The 18,587-nt window shown below is 32.5% G+C and overlaps 1 protein-coding gene across 1 annotated transcript; it reads left to right on the top strand.

Moving 5' to 3' along the window:
• The first annotated feature begins 1,963 nt into the window (after positions 1 to 1,963).
• LOC117682579 (uncharacterized) lies at positions 1,964 to 18,487 on the top strand. Its single transcript, XM_034450497.2, has 5 exons — positions 1,964 to 2,134; positions 7,261 to 7,547; positions 7,862 to 8,042; positions 14,460 to 17,913; positions 18,048 to 18,487. Exons 1-4 carry the CDS (start codon positions 2,053 to 2,055, stop codon positions 14,726 to 14,728), a joined length of 819 nt encoding a protein of 272 aa, XP_034306388.2. The 5' UTR covers positions 1,964 to 2,052; the 3' UTR covers positions 14,729 to 17,913; positions 18,048 to 18,487.
• Positions 18,488 to 18,587: the final 100 nt, after the last annotated feature.

Below are 18,587 nucleotides of genomic sequence, written 5' to 3'. Positions count from 1 at the left end.
TAATGTACTAGGCGAAAGTTTTGACAGCCCACGATTGTAAACTCACTAATGTAATCTATTATTATTTTTATAGATGTTACAAAAATGGATCTTTTATACATCCATGGATAAATTAAAATGTGTACATGATATACTCAACTCGTGCGGGTTGTCTTATATATGGGAAAATCAAACAAAGAAATATTACAAAATCAATTTATACAAGATTTATAGATACAACTCATCAAAGTGTATTAATTATAGAATGTTTTAAAACAAATTTCAATTTAGAAAAATACTTGTTGATTTTACCAACAGATCTACAGATCACGTTTACAAAATTACGAACATGTAATCATCGATTCCCATTAGAAACAGGTAGATGGCATAATATTGAAAAAAATTAAGAAAATGTACACTGTATGACTCTAATGGTATTGGGGATGAATTTCGTTATATTTTAGAATGTAAACATTTTGTAAACGATAGAAAAATGTTTTTGTCCAAGAGATATTATGAAAACCCTAATATTATAAAATTTAACGAGCTCATGAATACTTTTAATGTAGAAAAACTAAAAAACCTCGTTAAGATTTATGAAGAAAATTTTCAAAATCTGTTCCTCCAGAAACAAACCTTAACAACCTACTGTATTGTAAACCTAACTTTTTTATCATTATTACTTCTTTTGTACATGTGATCTATGACTGTTTTTATGTACATTTGTATATACTTATTTTGAACCTCAAATACCAGTGAATTGAGTTGAATTGAAGACGATGGTTACTAGTTCTAAATTTTATAAGAATATTTCTAAATTTTCTAGATAGCGTATTTAAATATTTTTCACAAACAAATGTTGTTTTAAAAATTCTGTAACTGATTCCTTTACTGGAGTTGTTGATATTACTGTACCATTTTTTAAGAAACTGATCTTTAAGCTTTTGAATAATTAAAGCACTTATCCACTTGACATTGTAAAAATCTTGATCCATCCAAATATTACTCATTCTTGTTGTGTTAAAAATATTCTGTATAAATTAATGATATCCATGGATTGTTGGACTGGTTTTTGGTATACCTATTAAACAAATGCTTATAAACAATACTACACAACTTGTTATCATTTCCATACATCAATCTCCCCCAAAATGATATCATTCTTGTAAAAATACTTATGTAAAGAGGATGACGTCCAGTTTCTCTATACACCATAAAATCTGGAGTACTAGATTTAAGGTTTAAAATATATTTTAAAAAAAACTAAATGTAAACGTTCGGTGATATCAACATTTTCAAAAACCCAAATTTCGCATCCATGTAACAGGACAGGAGTTACAACTTTGTCGAACAAATCAAGTTGATAGTCAAAAGATAAATCATATAATCGTATTTTTCCTTTGTTTTTATAAAATGGTTTTACAATACCTATTAGCCATTTCTCGGGCACTATTCCAGAGTCGTATATAGGTAGGAAAATAGAAATTGTATTACTAATATGTTCATTTACAATGCAATCACTTCCGGGAGTGTCCTCTGTATCGACATCGTAAAGATTTTTAAAAAGTTATAGAGATCTCCTATATCTCCTATATCAGCCACACAGTTTCTGTTTTTGTTGTGGCTATTCAATATTTTCCAGCATTCATTAGTATTATTAATATATTTAATAATATAATATATATAATTTGAAGTTTTACTCCGTGTCATATGTCTATGTATAAGCAGTCATGCTTATAGTGCTAATTACTATTGTTTATTATTTTTATCTATACCATTTGTTCATTATTATCAAGAGTCAAGAATTAGGCTACTGATTGTTCGAGTATAGTTTTTGGATTCCCAGAAATTATCCATACCGACCTAAAGTTCAAATAAAGTGCTTTTTACCATATAGAGCATTTTGGTCGCATTGTCGCCGGATATATAAAGAGACACGTTATTTTCCCCGGTGATATTTATTTCCGTGACTTACCGGCGCATTAATTATAATTGATCTCCCTATATCATAGTACAAAATGTATATACAATAGGATAGGAATACAACGGAACATACAGAACTGCTTTACCCCCATGGACCCTCGGATTCTCCTCCTAGCCACCCTGTGTCTGGGCGTGGCCATTGCCGTACCTATAGCAATGCATGATATTCAGAGTAAGTATATGCTAATGTCAACTTGAAGATTCAAATCCTATTTAAGTTTTTAAAATTTTCCGTTTTAAAACGGTTTATGATGTTGTAAATAAAAGGAAACTTAAAACGCAGGAAAAATTTGTCAATTTGTCAGTTTTATGTTGTAAATCTTAACGAGAGAGAGAGAGAGAGAGAGAGAGAGAGAGAGAGAGAGAGAGAGAGTTCTTAAAACAAGTTTCTCTCCTAATGATAATGCATACAATATATACAATAGTAATATTACCTGTCACTTATAGTTATTGACTTTATAATAAATAAATTCATAGACATACATTTACAAAGTAATTGCAAATATATAGTAGATAACGTTAATATACAGTATAATATTACTTATTAGGTTTGTTACTGACTGTTTACAGAAATTTGTGGGGTCGGTAAAGTCAATAGAAGGCGAGGCTCCGCCTCGCCTTCTATGGACTTTACCGACCCCACAAATTTCTGTAAACAGTCAGTAACAAACCTAATAAGTGTTTTGTTTTGTCGAGGACCCTAAATGTGATATGTAAACAACAAAAGATAATATATACCAATTAAATTCATAGGCTTATTATCTATTTTTGTACCTTTCTCGTCAGTCGTCTGTGCAAACCTAGATGTCATTGTATATAGGATCGTTATATTACGTCACGGGCAAAGGGGGAGTCACTCTGAATATTTTGGGGCTTAAAAATTATAGGTATGGTTGAACGTTTGTGTTAAAAATAAGCTCAAATAACGTTACGTCCGCCATGTTGCCGTATAAATTTTGACGCCCGCCGTGTAAAGAAATTTATAAGGCAATCACGTGACGCGATTCATCCAATGACGTCGAGACATTCTAGTCCGAGGCAATACAAAAAGATATATAGTAGATAACGTTGATATACAGTATAAAAAGATATATAGTAGATAACGTTGATATACAGTACAAAAAGATATATAGTAGATAACGTGGATATACAGAATAAAAAGATATATAGTAGATAACGTTGATATACAGTATAAAAAGATATATAGTAGATGTCGTTAATATACAGTATAAAAAGATATATAGTAGATAACGTTGATATACAGTATAAAAAGATATATAGTAGATAATGTTGATATACAGTATAAAAAGATATATAGTAGATAATGTTGATATACAGTATAAAAAGATATATAGTAGATAACGTTGATATACAGTATAAAAAGATATATAGTAGATAATGTTGATATACAGTATAAAAAGATATATAGTAGATAATGTTGATATACAGTATAAAAAGATATATAGTAGATAACGTTGATATACAGTATAAAAAGATATATAGTAGATGTCGTTAATATACAGTATAAAAAGATATATAGTAGATAATGTTGATATACAGTATAAAAAGATATATAGTAGATAATGTTAATATACAGTATAAAAAGATATATAGTAGATAATGTTGATATACAGTATAAAAAGATATATAGTAGATAACGTTGATATACAGTATAAAAAGATATATAGTAGATAATGTTGATATACAGTATAAAAAGATATATAGTAGATGTCGTTAATATACAGTATAAAAAGATATATAGTAGATAACGTTGATATACAGTATAAAAAGATATATAGTAGATAACGTTGATATACAGTATAAAAAGATATATAGTAGATAACGTTGATATACAGTATAAAAAGATATATAGTAGATAATGTTGATATACAGTATAAAAAGATATATAGTAGATAACGTTGATATACAGTATAAAAAGATATATAGTAGATAACGTTGATATACAGTATAAAAAGATATATAGTAGATAACGTTAATAAACTACAGAATAAAAAGATATATAGTAGATAACGTTGATATACAGTATAAAAAGATATATAGTAGATAACGTTAATATACAGTATAAAAAGATATATAGTAGATAATGTTGATATACAGTATAAAAAGATATATAGTAGATAACGTTAATATACAGTATAAAAAGATATATAGTAGATAATGTTGATATACAGTATAAAAAGATATATAGTAGATAACGTTGATATACAGTATAAAAAGATATATAGTAGATAACGTTGATATACAGTATAAAAAGATATATAGTAGATAACGTTAATATACTACAGAATAAAAAGATATATAGTAGATAACGTTGATATACAGTATAAAAAGATATATAGTAGATAACGTTAATATACAGTATAAAAAGATATATAGTAGATGTCGTTAATATACAGTATAAAAAGATATATAGTAGATAACGTTGATATACAGTATAAAAAGATATATAGTAGATAACGTTGATATACAGTATAAAAAGATATATAGTAGATAACGTTGATATACAGTATAAAAAGATATATAGTAGATAACGTTGATATACAGTATAAAAAGATATATAGTAGATAATGTTGATATACAGTATAAAAAGATATATAGTAGATAACGTTGATATACAGTATAAAAAGATATATAGTAGATAACGTGGATATACAGTATAAAAAGATATATAGTAGATAACGTTAATATACAGTATAAAAAGATATATAGTAGATAATGTTGATATACAGTATAAAAAGATATATAGTAGATAACGTTGATATACAGTATAAAAAGCAAAAGTAAAAAGGAATTTAATTATTAGATCTTCCAGACTCTTTAATGAACTTTTGAACTGCTGAAAAAATAAAACAGTTTGTATTGTAAGACAATTGTCACTACCCCAAAGAAGCAAACGTGGGTTAATTTAAGTTGTTTCTTCAAGCCTATTAAAAAGTAATTCAAAAAGATTGTTTCTAGCATTTACAAAATTCTTGCATACAAAGAAAAAGGGATAAACATCCTTCTTTTGACCACAAATACCATTGGGTGATTCAATAATGTTTCTTCTATACAGATCATAGTTCAAAATACAGTTGTGTCTCAACTTGGTATGTAAAATATTAATAGTGCGTTTACCAAATGAAAAATATTTTGGAGGTTGAGAAATACTTTCAGTAATGTTTTTCTTGAATATGTTGAGAGACGTTGCTTCCCTAACTTCTAATTTGAGAGAATTCCATTTCCGAATGGTGTCAGGTACAAAAGATTTTTTGTAAAGATCTAATCTGCTGATTGGAACACTATGATTTTCGCTATTTCTTACGAAATCGTATAAGTGCCACTTTGTATTTTTTTTTTTAATTCCAACTTTAAAGTTGGATTTTCCCACTTTAATCCTGGAATTTCCAACTTTAAAGTTGGAATTTCCAACTTTAAAGTTGATTTTTCCAACTTTAAAGTTAGAATTTCCAACTTTAATCTTGGAATTTCCAACTTTAATCTTGGAATTTCAATTCAACATATTTGTTTATTGTTCAAGATTATCATGCACATACTACCGTATATGTATGTGTTAACTGAACATTCTTCAGCACTTTACAATTTGATTTAGACTTGTTCAAAATTTATCAGATTCAATTATACCTATACATTGCACTATAATTTTAATTGTTAATTTGTAACTATTCTTTAAATAGAACTATTATTATCAGACACTCAAGCCATCTACTTGGATGTTTAATATGTATTGAACATAAATCATTTAAAAAAAATCAATAAAATCATCAAATGTGCAAGAAAATATAAAAATAGAATTGAGGCAAAAAAATTTTATAGAGGCCAAATTTGAGGCCAGGCCATTCCAATGGGGCCGGGCCAGGTTTTAGAGTATGCCGAGAATTATTTTTTAGTATTTTGAACAACACCTAGGTTTTTAAGCATTCAGTGACTGATTGAATTTGAATGGAATATGAGTATTTGGCAGCGAGCGCGCGAATTTAGAGGATGTAGTAAAGTTACTAAAAACGTGCCTCGATCAGAACTTTTGCAAATTTAACAACCCCTCCTTCCCCCCGAAAAAAAATGGATCCGCGCAGTGGGAGGATTTACAAAACGCAGAACTATGCAGTTATCGATGGGATTTCACGCACCTACATACATGTACCTTAAACCGACCCACAGGCTCTCTGTCATAGTGGATATAGACATTATTACTAGGTCCACTCAATTTGTAATACTGATAGTTTTAATACATTACGCTTTGTATGAAGCGGGTTCAGCTACTCATATCATGCATATACTGAGTTCTATTTATGACATTTTTTGCTAGGGAAGGAAGTTTTAGTTTGATCAGTGAAAAAAGATAATGCAAGTAAACTGGCATTTTGGAAGCGCTTTGCACAGAAATTGTATGTTATGATTGATCCTTCAAAAGTTCAGTCTACTGGCAATAGGTCAAAACCAAAGACTGTCTACTGGCAATAGGTCAAAACCAAAGACTGTCTACTGGCAATAGGTCAAAACCAAAGACTGTCTACTGGCAATACGTCAAAACCAAAGACTGTCTACTGGCAATAGGTCAAAACCAAAGACTGTCTACTGGCAATAGGTCAAAACCAAAGACTGTCTTTTCCAAACGAATGATTCATCCTCGGAGACACAGTTTTTCCAATAAAGACAATTTTACAATATATCACTGCATAAGTGAGATGAAACTGTAGCACGCTATAGGTACCTTGTGGACGGTCAATGAAACTGTAGCACGCTATAGGTACCTTGTGGACGGTCAATGAAACTTAGTACGCTATAGGTACCTTGTGGACTTTCAATGAAACTGTTTTTTACAATTACTGTACAAGTAACTTAAGTTATCATTTCAGGAATATTCATGTGTGCATTTGCAAAAAAAAAATATGGAAAGCGTATAAATAAGACTGCTTTTGCTAAATTATCACTAGAATTAATCCTTGTTTTATACCTTTTGTCACATATACGACTGTAGAGAAGACTTTAACCTAATATAAATATACATGTAATTAAAGATTTGCTTTTAGTTGAACGGCTCCTACAAGCTCTTTTATAGTGTATCGTACATGTAGAGGAGTGAAATTACAATTAGTCTCATTTTAATTAGATTGACAGTAAACAAAAACTAAGAAAAACCACTGAGCAACCAAAGACTGGGAAAAAATTTACAGAACATTTCATACTGACGAAAAAACATATTTCAAAGTTATTAATAATATATGTATAGGTGTTTTATTCTTACATACAAAAAAGGTCCCTCTCTCTCTACAGTCACCTTCAACAACAGCGGCTTGGTGTGGCGGGACTCCAGCAAGATGCCACTGTACGAGAGATACCAGGGCAGGGTCTGGGGGTGTGGGCGGATGTGGTCCCTCACCCCCTGGAAGAAGTTCACGCTGTTCTCCGAGGGGCAGGTGGCGGGCCGATCCTGTGGGACGGAGTTCGTGGTCAGTGAGACCGGCAGGTGTATGAACAAGGTCTGTGTCGGTCCGGAGATTCTACACATCGACAAGAACGGGATAGAGATCAAGTTTGAGAACATGTACAAGAACGAAACGGTAAGGTCTGGACAATGAAGTTGGTCATTTGTTCGTTTGATTGAAAAACTGCACCGTTGCAACACAAAAATTTACCGCATTTTTTTTTCGAATGCACCAATGCACAATAAAGTATTTTTCATAGTGCGTAATTCTTAAAGTGCTTTGTAACAATGCTTATTTCAATGAGTTTATCTAGATCTGCTTAATCAATAAAACCAAACACAGCAGCTAGACCCAGGGACACTCTCTCTCTCTCTCTCTCTCTCTCTCTCTCTCTCTCTCTCTCTCTCTCTCTCTCTCTCTCTTTTATATCACGACATTACATCTTCCAGAAAACCCTGAGCCACAGCGACATGACGATGCAGACCAGGTGTTTCTCCGGTAAGAGCCTGATGTTCACCGTGATCACGGACAGGACCATCACACTGCCCTCCAACGACTTCAGGTTCAAGTTCATCGTGTACGCCGACTGTCCTGGGGTTCCCAAGGACGTCATCATGGAGTCAGATAAAGGTCAGTATGATCATAGAGAATCCTTGTTCCGCTGTAGCCAAAACTGTAGTATAATAACGAATGGGGGGAAATTTGGAGTTTTTACTTTAAATTACTGTAAAGTGTAATATACTTTATTTCACTCGGTTCCTATAGATATATCTATTTATTTATTTATTCACCAATCAAGGGCCCGTGGGGGGCATATACATTAAAAAAATATATCATGATTATAACAAATAATGAATGAAATAATAGCCTAGAATGTTCAGGTTCATATTACAGGTAACATTAAATTATTACAATTACCGGTATTACAACATGTTTTATTATACTTTCATGTTAAATTCTGAAATCTGATTGGTTTAGACGCAGTTGATAATCCGTTCTATTACCCTCAGCGTTAGCAACACACTTGGCAACGGGTAACACAACAAATTGTTACATGCGCGTTAATTATGCGCGTACGGTTCGCCGTAGAATTCGCGTCATTTCTATGTAAAAGCAGTAAAATTTTCTCTAATAATAAGATATTCGGTATAATAAATTAGATAGTGCCTGTTTGGGAGGATAACAGTTGAAATTGACACCCCTCGAAAACCATTGTCAACCTCCGCTTCCCCTCGGTTGACAATGTTTTCTCGGGGTGTCAATTTCAACTGTTACCCTCCCAAACAGGCACTTTTTATATAGTGTTATTTCTTTCTCTTAGTTACTACAACTATTACAAATGATAACGTGTGTATTACAATGACTAGGGTGTAACTGGTTACAGAGATCACAGATTTCTTTGCGCTGTTGCGATATGACTTCTTCTAGATCAGCATTTGTTTCATGTAAATTTTCATTTTCTTCCATTTGATGTTGTATGGTTTTGTGTTGATGGTAATTTCATCACGTAAGACATCTATAATATGTTGTTGTTCGGACAAAGAATACTCTAAATCGGAATTACGAAAGTGCAAATCGGATAATTCTTCTTCTTGATCCTCAAAAATCTGAAGTTGATGGTTATTCTTCTGCGTTAGCGCTTGAATCTCTTCGGACGCCATTTTGTTTATCTGTTTGGATGCGTCGAGTTGTATCTGTAGCTCTTTTAATTCTTTTCCGGTGTAATGAAGAATAATGACCGCCGTAGAATAATGACCGGGGGTCATTTTTCGACCTAGAATAATTGGATTTTTCTGAAGAAAAATGACTCCCGTAGAAAAATGACCCCCGCTGTAAACAAGAATATAAATTGGTTACCCCGTATCCAAGATACGACTTTTAAAATACTTGAATTTTCACTCTGTTCAACTGATTTTGTAGTTATAAACACCGAACTTAATAAATCGCTGTATATAGTTTTTCATATCCGTAGCAAGCACACACAAAACACTTTTACATTGCCACAAATTGATTGTTAGCAGTTACGTCACTTCTCTCTTCAACACACGGCGGGAAATGACGCAAATAAAGAAAAATTCATACACAATGAGGATATTATGTGATAATTAACGAACAATAATCATGAAAGAATAATTGTTGTAATAATATAAGCAATATTCATTGGTGAATGAATTGTCAATCGAGAATGATACATGTATATATATTTTTATGACAAAAAAATAAGCAGGCAGGTAACATAGTAATATGAATACTTCTTATTTACATTTCTGGGGGAAAGTGATTTTTAAAAATCATTTTGTGTTAGTTTTGTTTTCCTCTACGTAATACATGGACATCGATATTCGAAACATTTGTTGTAATGTTGTATTTGTTATCATGAATAGACTTTATTCTTTTAGAGCAAATGTGTGAAGAATACCCGGCTATAGTAAATCTTAATAGATAATAAACACTTATCGATTACATCGACGTCATGGCGGCATATCTAAGGTTTGAAAATTGCATTATCCAAAACAGTGCAGGCAATGGGAGCAAGCAATATCAAGATTTTTCATAAAAAGATAAACCAATGCATGTTTAATGTGTCAACATTTACAATTGATGAACATGTTATATAGGATGTATATGCAACAGTGAGCAAGAGTTTTCAAGTAAAAGGGATGTTGACCATGCACGTGTGTGCATGGTGTAATCCTGATTTAAAAATAGATTGCCACATTTGAACGGTGCGAGGCAGGGGTGTCAACGGAACAAGTTGTTACACATTGCTTATTACGGTACATGTACAATACAAGTAATAATTGATGTTGGATTATCATCACTGACAACAAATCTTATTTTCAATTCAAACATATATGTATTCATGTAGCTGGAATATCTACTCGAGGAACTCGAGGAACAAATTCGCCGATGCGGGGTGTGGCCCGATTTTCGATCAATTGGGCGAGTTCATTCATCTTGAAAATGGTGTAACTCACGTCTTGTACTAAATGTACTTTAAACAATTACAACTCAAGTGTGTATATATGTTAATTCGATACATTTCTTCTGAAACACTCGATCCAAAGTTTGATATATGTAGTTGTTGCAAAACAAATGTCAAAAAATCATTTGATCCCCTCCAAATGGATCTATGCCAGTGGATGAGTTCATTCAAACCATCGGAGATCTCAGCTGCTGCGTGAATGGTAAAGCAGGGCTTCGCGCCATAATATGTCTTATCCATAATTTTTGCTCGCCGAATAGTTTGACTAGTTCAAATAGGGATCATAAGAATACTCCAGAGCACACCGTGTATGTGTACATATCACAGGCACGCAGCAGTTGTGGCGGATGGGCTACCTCCCCCACTTTTTTCGCAGCAGACATGCACTTTTCTTAACTTGACTTATTAAGAAAATGGCAATGCCATGGGTGCCCCCTACCCTCTACTTTTGTCGGAGCATGTAATATATGACACTGAAAATTTTAAATTTAATTGATTTGAATTGAAGTTACAATGAAACTACCCGCCCCCTCCAACCTCGCCCCCTCACCACGGATAAGGATTTTCCTTCATGATTTTGAGAAATATGAAAAATATTTAGATATTTTACCCCTGAAATTCAGAAAAATTCTTGGCAAATTTCGTACTTCAAATCTACCAGTTGAGCTGGGAAGATGGGAGGGTATCCCATTAAATGAAAGATTTTGTCCTCTCTGTAATACAAAACGTACAGCCGATGAATTTCATTATATTTTAGAATGTGATGCAATATCACAAGTCCGGAACAAGTTTATAGACAACAAAATTTCAGCTAGACCTAATGTGTTAAAATTTTCGTATCTTATGACAACATGTAACATGGAATTGCTGAGAAAATTGTGTATTTTTTAACAAAGATATACGAGGTAGTCTGTCCTCCATGAGTTACACTTTGTATAACTTTTCCTAATTCTAATAACCTTATATTAATATATGTTTACCTCTGACCAATTTATATGTATATTTTAATGTTATTTTTGTACTCATGTACCATATGTTTGAAATGGTTTTAAGCGAATAAATTAACTGAAGTGAGAATCCCCCCTATTTTTTAATTGCTTGTCAAGATTTTTTAAATGAAGATGATACGTGCTTGAATATCCTTTCCTATTTCCTTATTATTTCTCAATATAACAAAAACAATTTAAAAATTGAAGATGATACGTGCTTGAATATTCTTTCCTATTTCCTTATTATTTCTCAATATAACAAAAACAATTTAAAATTTGATTGTTTTATTCTCCGCTTTCAAGCACTAGATCAAAGAAAAAGGCTGAAATTTCTTCTTAAATGATAAATGTGCCGTTTATGAATTTATGACCAGCAGGCTATCTTTTTAAAACTGAATTTTAATTTTCGCTCATCGATGCATGCATGCTTCCATTGAATAATTTTGTTTAGTCAGGCAAGCTTTTTGGTAAGCTATTACTTGTATTAAGAAGAGATTGTTTCTAAAAGCGTTGATAAGGGGTTTGGGATAATATAAGGGGGGTTATATCCCCCATTGATTTTGATCACACGAACTGTATTGCATCCAAAGTTGTCAATGCTCATAAAAACTACTGATGCATTAATCATCGTGATAATAATTAAGGCATGCTGATGATAAAGTAAAATATATTTTCTGTTCGAGTACTCTCAGTACTTTGACGAATTTCCTTATTGGTCGTTAACTTCTACTGGCTAGTGGCTGCTGTCAGTGCCTGCAAACTTCAGCTTGGTTATAACGCCTAACAGTGGAGTAGACTTTTCAATTTTGGTTTCATCATTAATTCTGGGTGATGCACTTGCATACCCAGCAGTTTGTAGTAGGGGAAAATCGTCAATGCAAGTATAATTCATGAACAATATCGAGTCTACTCTTCCATCGCCAATAAACAGAATTTTGTTTTATAGTGTCTTGTATCTCGAAATAATTTTAATGTGTTGTCACTCATAATAATGATATTATGCGAAGATGCGAAGGCGAAGCGCAAAGATGCGAAAGCGAAATTGCGAAGGCGAAGAATCGATACTAGTATTGTGTGGAGTATATAATGATTGGGCATAGCCAACACTGGTAAACATATGTCACATGTACACATTGAATGGCCTAGCGCATGCGTACCAATAATAGGATGGATTGTTTAATACTTTAATGAAGTATAGCTCACATTTCAACAGATCGTAAAATGTGTTGTATTTATATCAAGTTTTATAAAAAGGGGGTTTTCATGGACGCCTAGGTAATACATTCGAGGTGATTTCCGAGCTTGCCGGAAAGGACCGAGAAGGTGCGATTGGGCAAGTACGGTGCCTCCATCAAATTCTATATAATCGACACAGACTTGCTGAATGCAATAAAAAAAAAGGCGAAGATGCGAAGGCGAGAGTGCGAAGTTGCGAAGGCGAAGGAGCGATAGTAGTATCCTAGTGGCCCTATCGGAAAACCATATATACATGTAAATGTAATCGTTAAGATGACAACCATACCCTGATGCAATACCTCAGTATCTTGTTATCACGGAAGGATTTTTATTTTCTAGATATACCCCTTCTTTCACTTTAAGTTTATTTGAAAATGAATTATAATTTATGTAACTGTCTTTAAACTGCAGTAAAAATTACAATATTGTAAAGACTATTTCACAAATATAAAAAAAATATACTGAAAAACTTTAATCTATAAGGGGGTCATTATTCTTCAGGGGTCACTTTTCTTCATGTAGAGCGTGCTCCTTGACACTTATTCTTCAGGCAAAAGGGTCATATTTTTCTGCGTAGAATAATGACTGGGGGATCATTATTCTACGTCGAAAAATGACCCCCGGTCATTATTCTACCGGGGTCATTATTCTACGTTACACCGGAACTCTCTTGAAGCGCGTGCATTTTATTTCTGGTCGAAATTAATTCACTTTGCATTTGATTGAACTGGGCAATCAAGCCTAAAAAGTTGTCCAGTGAATCTTTTAGACATTGTTTTGTTTGGACAAGTTCGTGTTTGAGAACAGCCGAATAGTCCATCAAATTACGTAGGGCCGAATTTCTGACGTTGTAGAACGGAAGTTCCTTCAGAAGTTGTTTCTATTGCGAATACTCTTGGATCCTGGATTTACCACGTACCTGGTGCGATTTTGATTTCTGTGCTCTGCGAACAGTGCAGGTTCTGGCGAAGTGTCCAGGCATGCGACATCTGAGGCAAGTGTTAATGAACCATGGTCTATGTTGTTTGGAATTGGGGGGAAAGGTCCAAGACATCCAAGACGGCCGAAATCGATAAGTGTCCATCGTCGTTTAGTTGTAGGGGAACTCGGTTGCTGGTTAAGTACGGGATCTAGCTACTGCAAGGTATATGCAGCAGCCCCGGGCGTTGTAATTACCCTTAGGATTCATCCTCCAATTGTGACCGCGTAGATTTTATGGTGTTAGAGAATTCGCCTGGATCTGCATTCGTCTTAATGAGTCTTTGATGGCCAGGACATGAAAGGCATATAATTGGTTGAGAATGGTTTTCGAGGGGTGTCAATTTCAACAGTTACCCTCCCAAACAGGCACTATTTATTTTATTATATTGAATGTCTTAATTTTTTAAAGAAAATTTTACTGCTTTTATATAGAAATGAAGTGAATTCTACGGCGAACCGTACGCGCATAATTTACGCACATGTAACAATTCGTTGTATTACCCGTTGCAAAGTGTGTTGCTAACGCTGAGGGTAATAGAACGGATTATCAACTGCGTAAAAACCAATCAGATTTCAGTATTTAACATGAAAGTATAATAAAACAATGTGTTTCCCAGTCACTATTTGTAATACTGTACATGTATATTACCAAAACTATTATCAAAGTTAATACAACATCATACAATAGGTTTTTTATTTATTCATTTAAGACTTAAAATTAAAATCATCATGAAATTACAATGAGTTCATTGCTTTGACGTCTGATGGACTCCGATTCACTTGTATTTACTCTTCTATTGCAACTATGGCACCACTCCTCACTTTCTCTCTCTCTCTCTCTCTCTCTCTCTGTAGACTCAGAAGAGTTGTCGAAAACAGCTGAGCTGAAGGCTGCTCAGACGATGAACATGGTCCTAGGAATCGTCACGGCGGGCTGTATCTGTGTGGTGTTCCTCATCATCTTGTTGCTGAATTACTGCTACTTCCGGAACAACCCTGACCTCAAGCAGCACCACCACTCAGTTCGGATCAACGCGCCTACGGTGGATGTATGGCCGGTTTTAAATCTAGATCTGGTCCATGATTTATTGGAGTGTTTGGTGATTTTCTTGGATTGTTGCTAAATGAACTGCGTTATACTTTTGGAGTTACTTCTTGTAAGCATCAAGCATGTATCAGAAATGAGGGTGTTACTTTTTTCAGAGTTATTGTCAGATGTGCACAATCCAGTTCAAGTTATAATGTTTTCCTTTAAAAGTATAAACACAGGTTTATGCATTTCAACAAACGATTATGAATTGTCAAACAAATGTATGAATATAGATGTTGCAAAAAGATGGGTTATTGATGAAAAGGTCACTTACCATAATGTTGTAGATAGTAAAATATCTCTTATCAATACTCTGGAGGATAGACTTAAATGTTGCACAACTGAACATGTATCTTTGGATTATACTAATAATAATATTGTAGAAGAAACTGGTAATATACTTGTACAAAGTGCAAAAGAAGTTTTTAGTACACAAAAAATGTATTCATGTGATAAAAATATTTCCCAAGGCTTTTAAGAAACCATCGTTTACAAGAGAATTCAAATCTGCAAGACAAAATTTTAGAAAAGCAAAAATATTATATAAAAAATATGGTGGGGAAATATTTAAAAATAATTTGTATGAAAAAGAAAGATTATACAAGAGGAAACTAAAACATGCAGAGGGTCACCATAGAACAATAATAAAAAATAGACTAAAGTATTTGCGAACAAGAGACCTGAAGGAATATTGGAAAATTCTCAATACTAATTGTGGTAATAAGTCAACTTGTAGTGCTGACTTGAAGGATCTTTTTGATTTTTATAATAAATGCTATAATACTGAAAATGTACGACATGTGAACATATTTTAACTGAAGATGAACTGAAATTGTTACCCGATGGGGAATTTAATAATTTTATTAATCAGCCAATTCTAAGTAATGAAATTAGTAGATGTATTAAAGCACTGAAAAATTATAAGTCATGTGGAATTGACAGGATTTTTAATGAATATATTAAAAACACATGTGACATTATGCTTAATATTTATGTGAAGTTATTTAACATGATTTTTGAAACTGGAATTATACCTTCACAGTGGATACATGGAAACATTATCCCAATTTATAAAAATAAAGGTAACAATACTGATCCATCAACCTATAGACCAATCACACTAATAAGCTGTCTTGGGAAATTATTTACTTCTATCCTAAATGAAAGATTGACTGAGTATGCAAATAGAGTAGAACTTACTTTAGAAAATCAAGCTGGCTTTCGTAAAGATTATTCGACTATTGATCACATTTTTTCGTCATATTCTGTGATAGAATTATACAAGACATTCAAAATAAAATTATTTTGTGCTTTTATAGATTTTGAAAAGGCTTTTGATTCAGTTTGGCGTGTTGGTCTGTGGAACAAAATTTTGTTGAACACTATTGATGGCAAGTGTTTAAACGTTATTACAAATATGTATAAGGGAATTAAATCTTGTGTAACTGCCAAGGGTTTAACCTCTGATATGTTTCCTTGTACAGTGGGTGTTAGACAAGGTGATGGCAAGTGTTTAAACGTTATTACAAATATGTATAAGGGAATTAAATCTTGTGTAACTGCCAAGGGTTTAACCTCTGATATGTTTCCTTGTACAGTGGGTGTTAGACAAGGTGAAAATTTGTTACCTTTTATTTGGACTCTATCTTGACGATTTAGAAGGATTTTTATCAACAAATGATGTAGAGGGTTTGACATTACTATCATACCAATTAGAAAACAAATGTAATTTATATCTAGGACTTTTTGTATTATTATATGCAGATGATACAATATTATTATCAGAATCTCATGATGATCTTAAATATCAACTTGATGTTTTTCAAAGATATTGTAAAAGCTGCCATCTCAAAGTTAATAGTGATAAAACAAAGATTGTCATTTTTAACAAAGGTAGATCACATGTAGATTATTTATTTAAGTAAGGAGACATTAGTTTAGAAATTGTAGATAATTTTAAATACCTTGCAGTACATTTTTGTAACAATGGATCATTCAATCTCAATGTGAAAGAACTTTGTGAAAAAGCTACTAGAGCTATGTATAGTGTAATAGCCAAATGTAGAAAACACAATATGTCAATTGATTGTAAATTAGATATGTTTGACATAATTGTGAAACCTATTTTACTATATGGATGTGAAGTTTGGGGATTTGGTAATATAGCACTGGTTGAAAAGTTACATCTGAAATTTTGTAAACATATCTTCAACCTAAAGTCTTCAACACCAAATTGTATGGTTTATGGGGACTCTGGACGATACCCTTTTTAATTAAAGTGAAAGTCCGCATGATAGCATTTTGGAGTAAACTTGTCTTTTCACTAAATAATAAAGTTTCGTCAAAACTACATTATGCAATGGGTAAAATGAACAGACCCTTGTATAAATTTATTGTTAAAATATGGAATGATTGTGGTCTATCTCTTATTTTTTTTACCAACAAAATGTAAATACCCAGTGGCTAAAGAAAACTGTTTTTCATATACTTCTATAGACCAATTCAAGCAGTCATGGAATAGTGAAATGTATAATTCATCAAAAGGTATCAACTATAGAATTTTTAAAGCCACATTTTCCTTGGAAAAAATACTTATTAGATCTGCCTTCCAAATATCAGAATTTTTTTTGTACTTTTAGAACAAGAATGCTAAATTGCTATAGAACGAAGTAGATGGTATGATATACCTCGTGAAGACCGTATATGTACCATATGTAACTGTATTGAGATAGGAGATGAATTTCATTATTTATTTCATTGTACAGATCGATATAACAATGATAAGAGAGTTTTATACATACTTTCATACTTCTACACACAACCAAATGTTAGCTGTTTAATACTAATAATAAAAAATTGTTGATTAATCCGTGTAAATTCATTTAAGTTATAATTGAGAGAGTTAGCTCTCTAGGTTAATTGCTAATCATACTTTTTTTCCCTTTTTTCTTTTTTCCACTTTTGTATCGTCACTCTCCAATGCATGCAGTGTATGTATTATATGTTTTATTGTTTAATTGATTTTTCCCAACACTGTAATTTATGCAGTTCAGAGAGTAAAGAAATTGTCATTGTCAATTGTCATTGGTAAAAAGGTCACTGATGGTGGGAAGTTTAAATAAAGATTAAAGTTAGCACAGCACGATCAATGATTGGTGGAATATTAGATTTGACGATTACATTGAGCATTACGCAATCAGTGATTGGTGGAAAATTGAGGTACCTATAACGTTCAACACAACCAATGATTGGTGAAAAGTTTTGATAAATATTATCGATAATTTACAGTTTTTACAAGGCAAACAATATTACGTTATCGTTCAAATTTAGATTCGTCTTTCTTTTCTTTACAGAGGAGACAAGACCATTAAGGAAGTGATGAAGGAGATCAAATAGCCAGTTTTTGCAATTTTGTGAAGATGTAGAAAAGATTTCAAAATTTACGAAGTGGTCTTGACTTTTGTTTTTGTAGTTGTATTTGTATGGATTAATTTCAGAGATTGTTTTGTGTGTAGTTGCCATTCTAAATGTGAATATGTCTGAGTACAATTATAACGTATTTGATATTACAAGAACGGTTATATGTGATAAATACGGACATGATTTTATTTCATGTGTATGATTTTCAAACGATGTGTTATAACAAAGTTGAATTGTATATATACAGTGATATTGCTTTATAGCTGAAATCAGGTAGAAATTTTCGTCATTTTTGACTCATTTCTCTTAACACTTGTTTGTGATTAGAACATTGAATTCATAATAAAAAGGAAAACCGTTAATTACTACCGATTACCGGGACTTTTCATTTGCATATTTTCACGCTTTTTCGAATCAAAAAGGACATCAGAATTCAGAAACAATCATAAAGCGGTTTTTGAAATAATATCTGG

This window comes from Magallana gigas, chromosome 4 (assembly GCF_963853765.1).
Source record: "Magallana gigas chromosome 4, xbMagGiga1.1, whole genome shotgun sequence".
NCBI classification, from domain to species: Eukaryota; Metazoa; Mollusca; class Bivalvia; order Ostreida; family Ostreidae; genus Magallana; species Magallana gigas.
Note: the sequence above shows the minus strand (reverse complement) of the source record. Positions and strands in the feature narration are given on the sequence as shown.

Excerpts from the sequence above, each read along its gene's own strand:
- LOC117682579 (XM_034450497.2), top strand. The coding sequence starts at position 2,053 with ATGGACCCTCGGATTCTCCTCCTAGCCACCCTGTGTCTGGGCGTGGCC. Across the intron at positions 2,135-7,260 it reads AGCAATGCATGATATTCAGA|TCACCTTCAACAACAGCGGC; the intron begins GTAAGTATATGC and ends CTCTCTCTACAG. Across the intron at positions 7,548-7,861 it reads ACATGTACAAGAACGAAACG|AAAACCCTGAGCCACAGCGA; the intron begins GTAAGGTCTGGA and ends TACATCTTCCAG.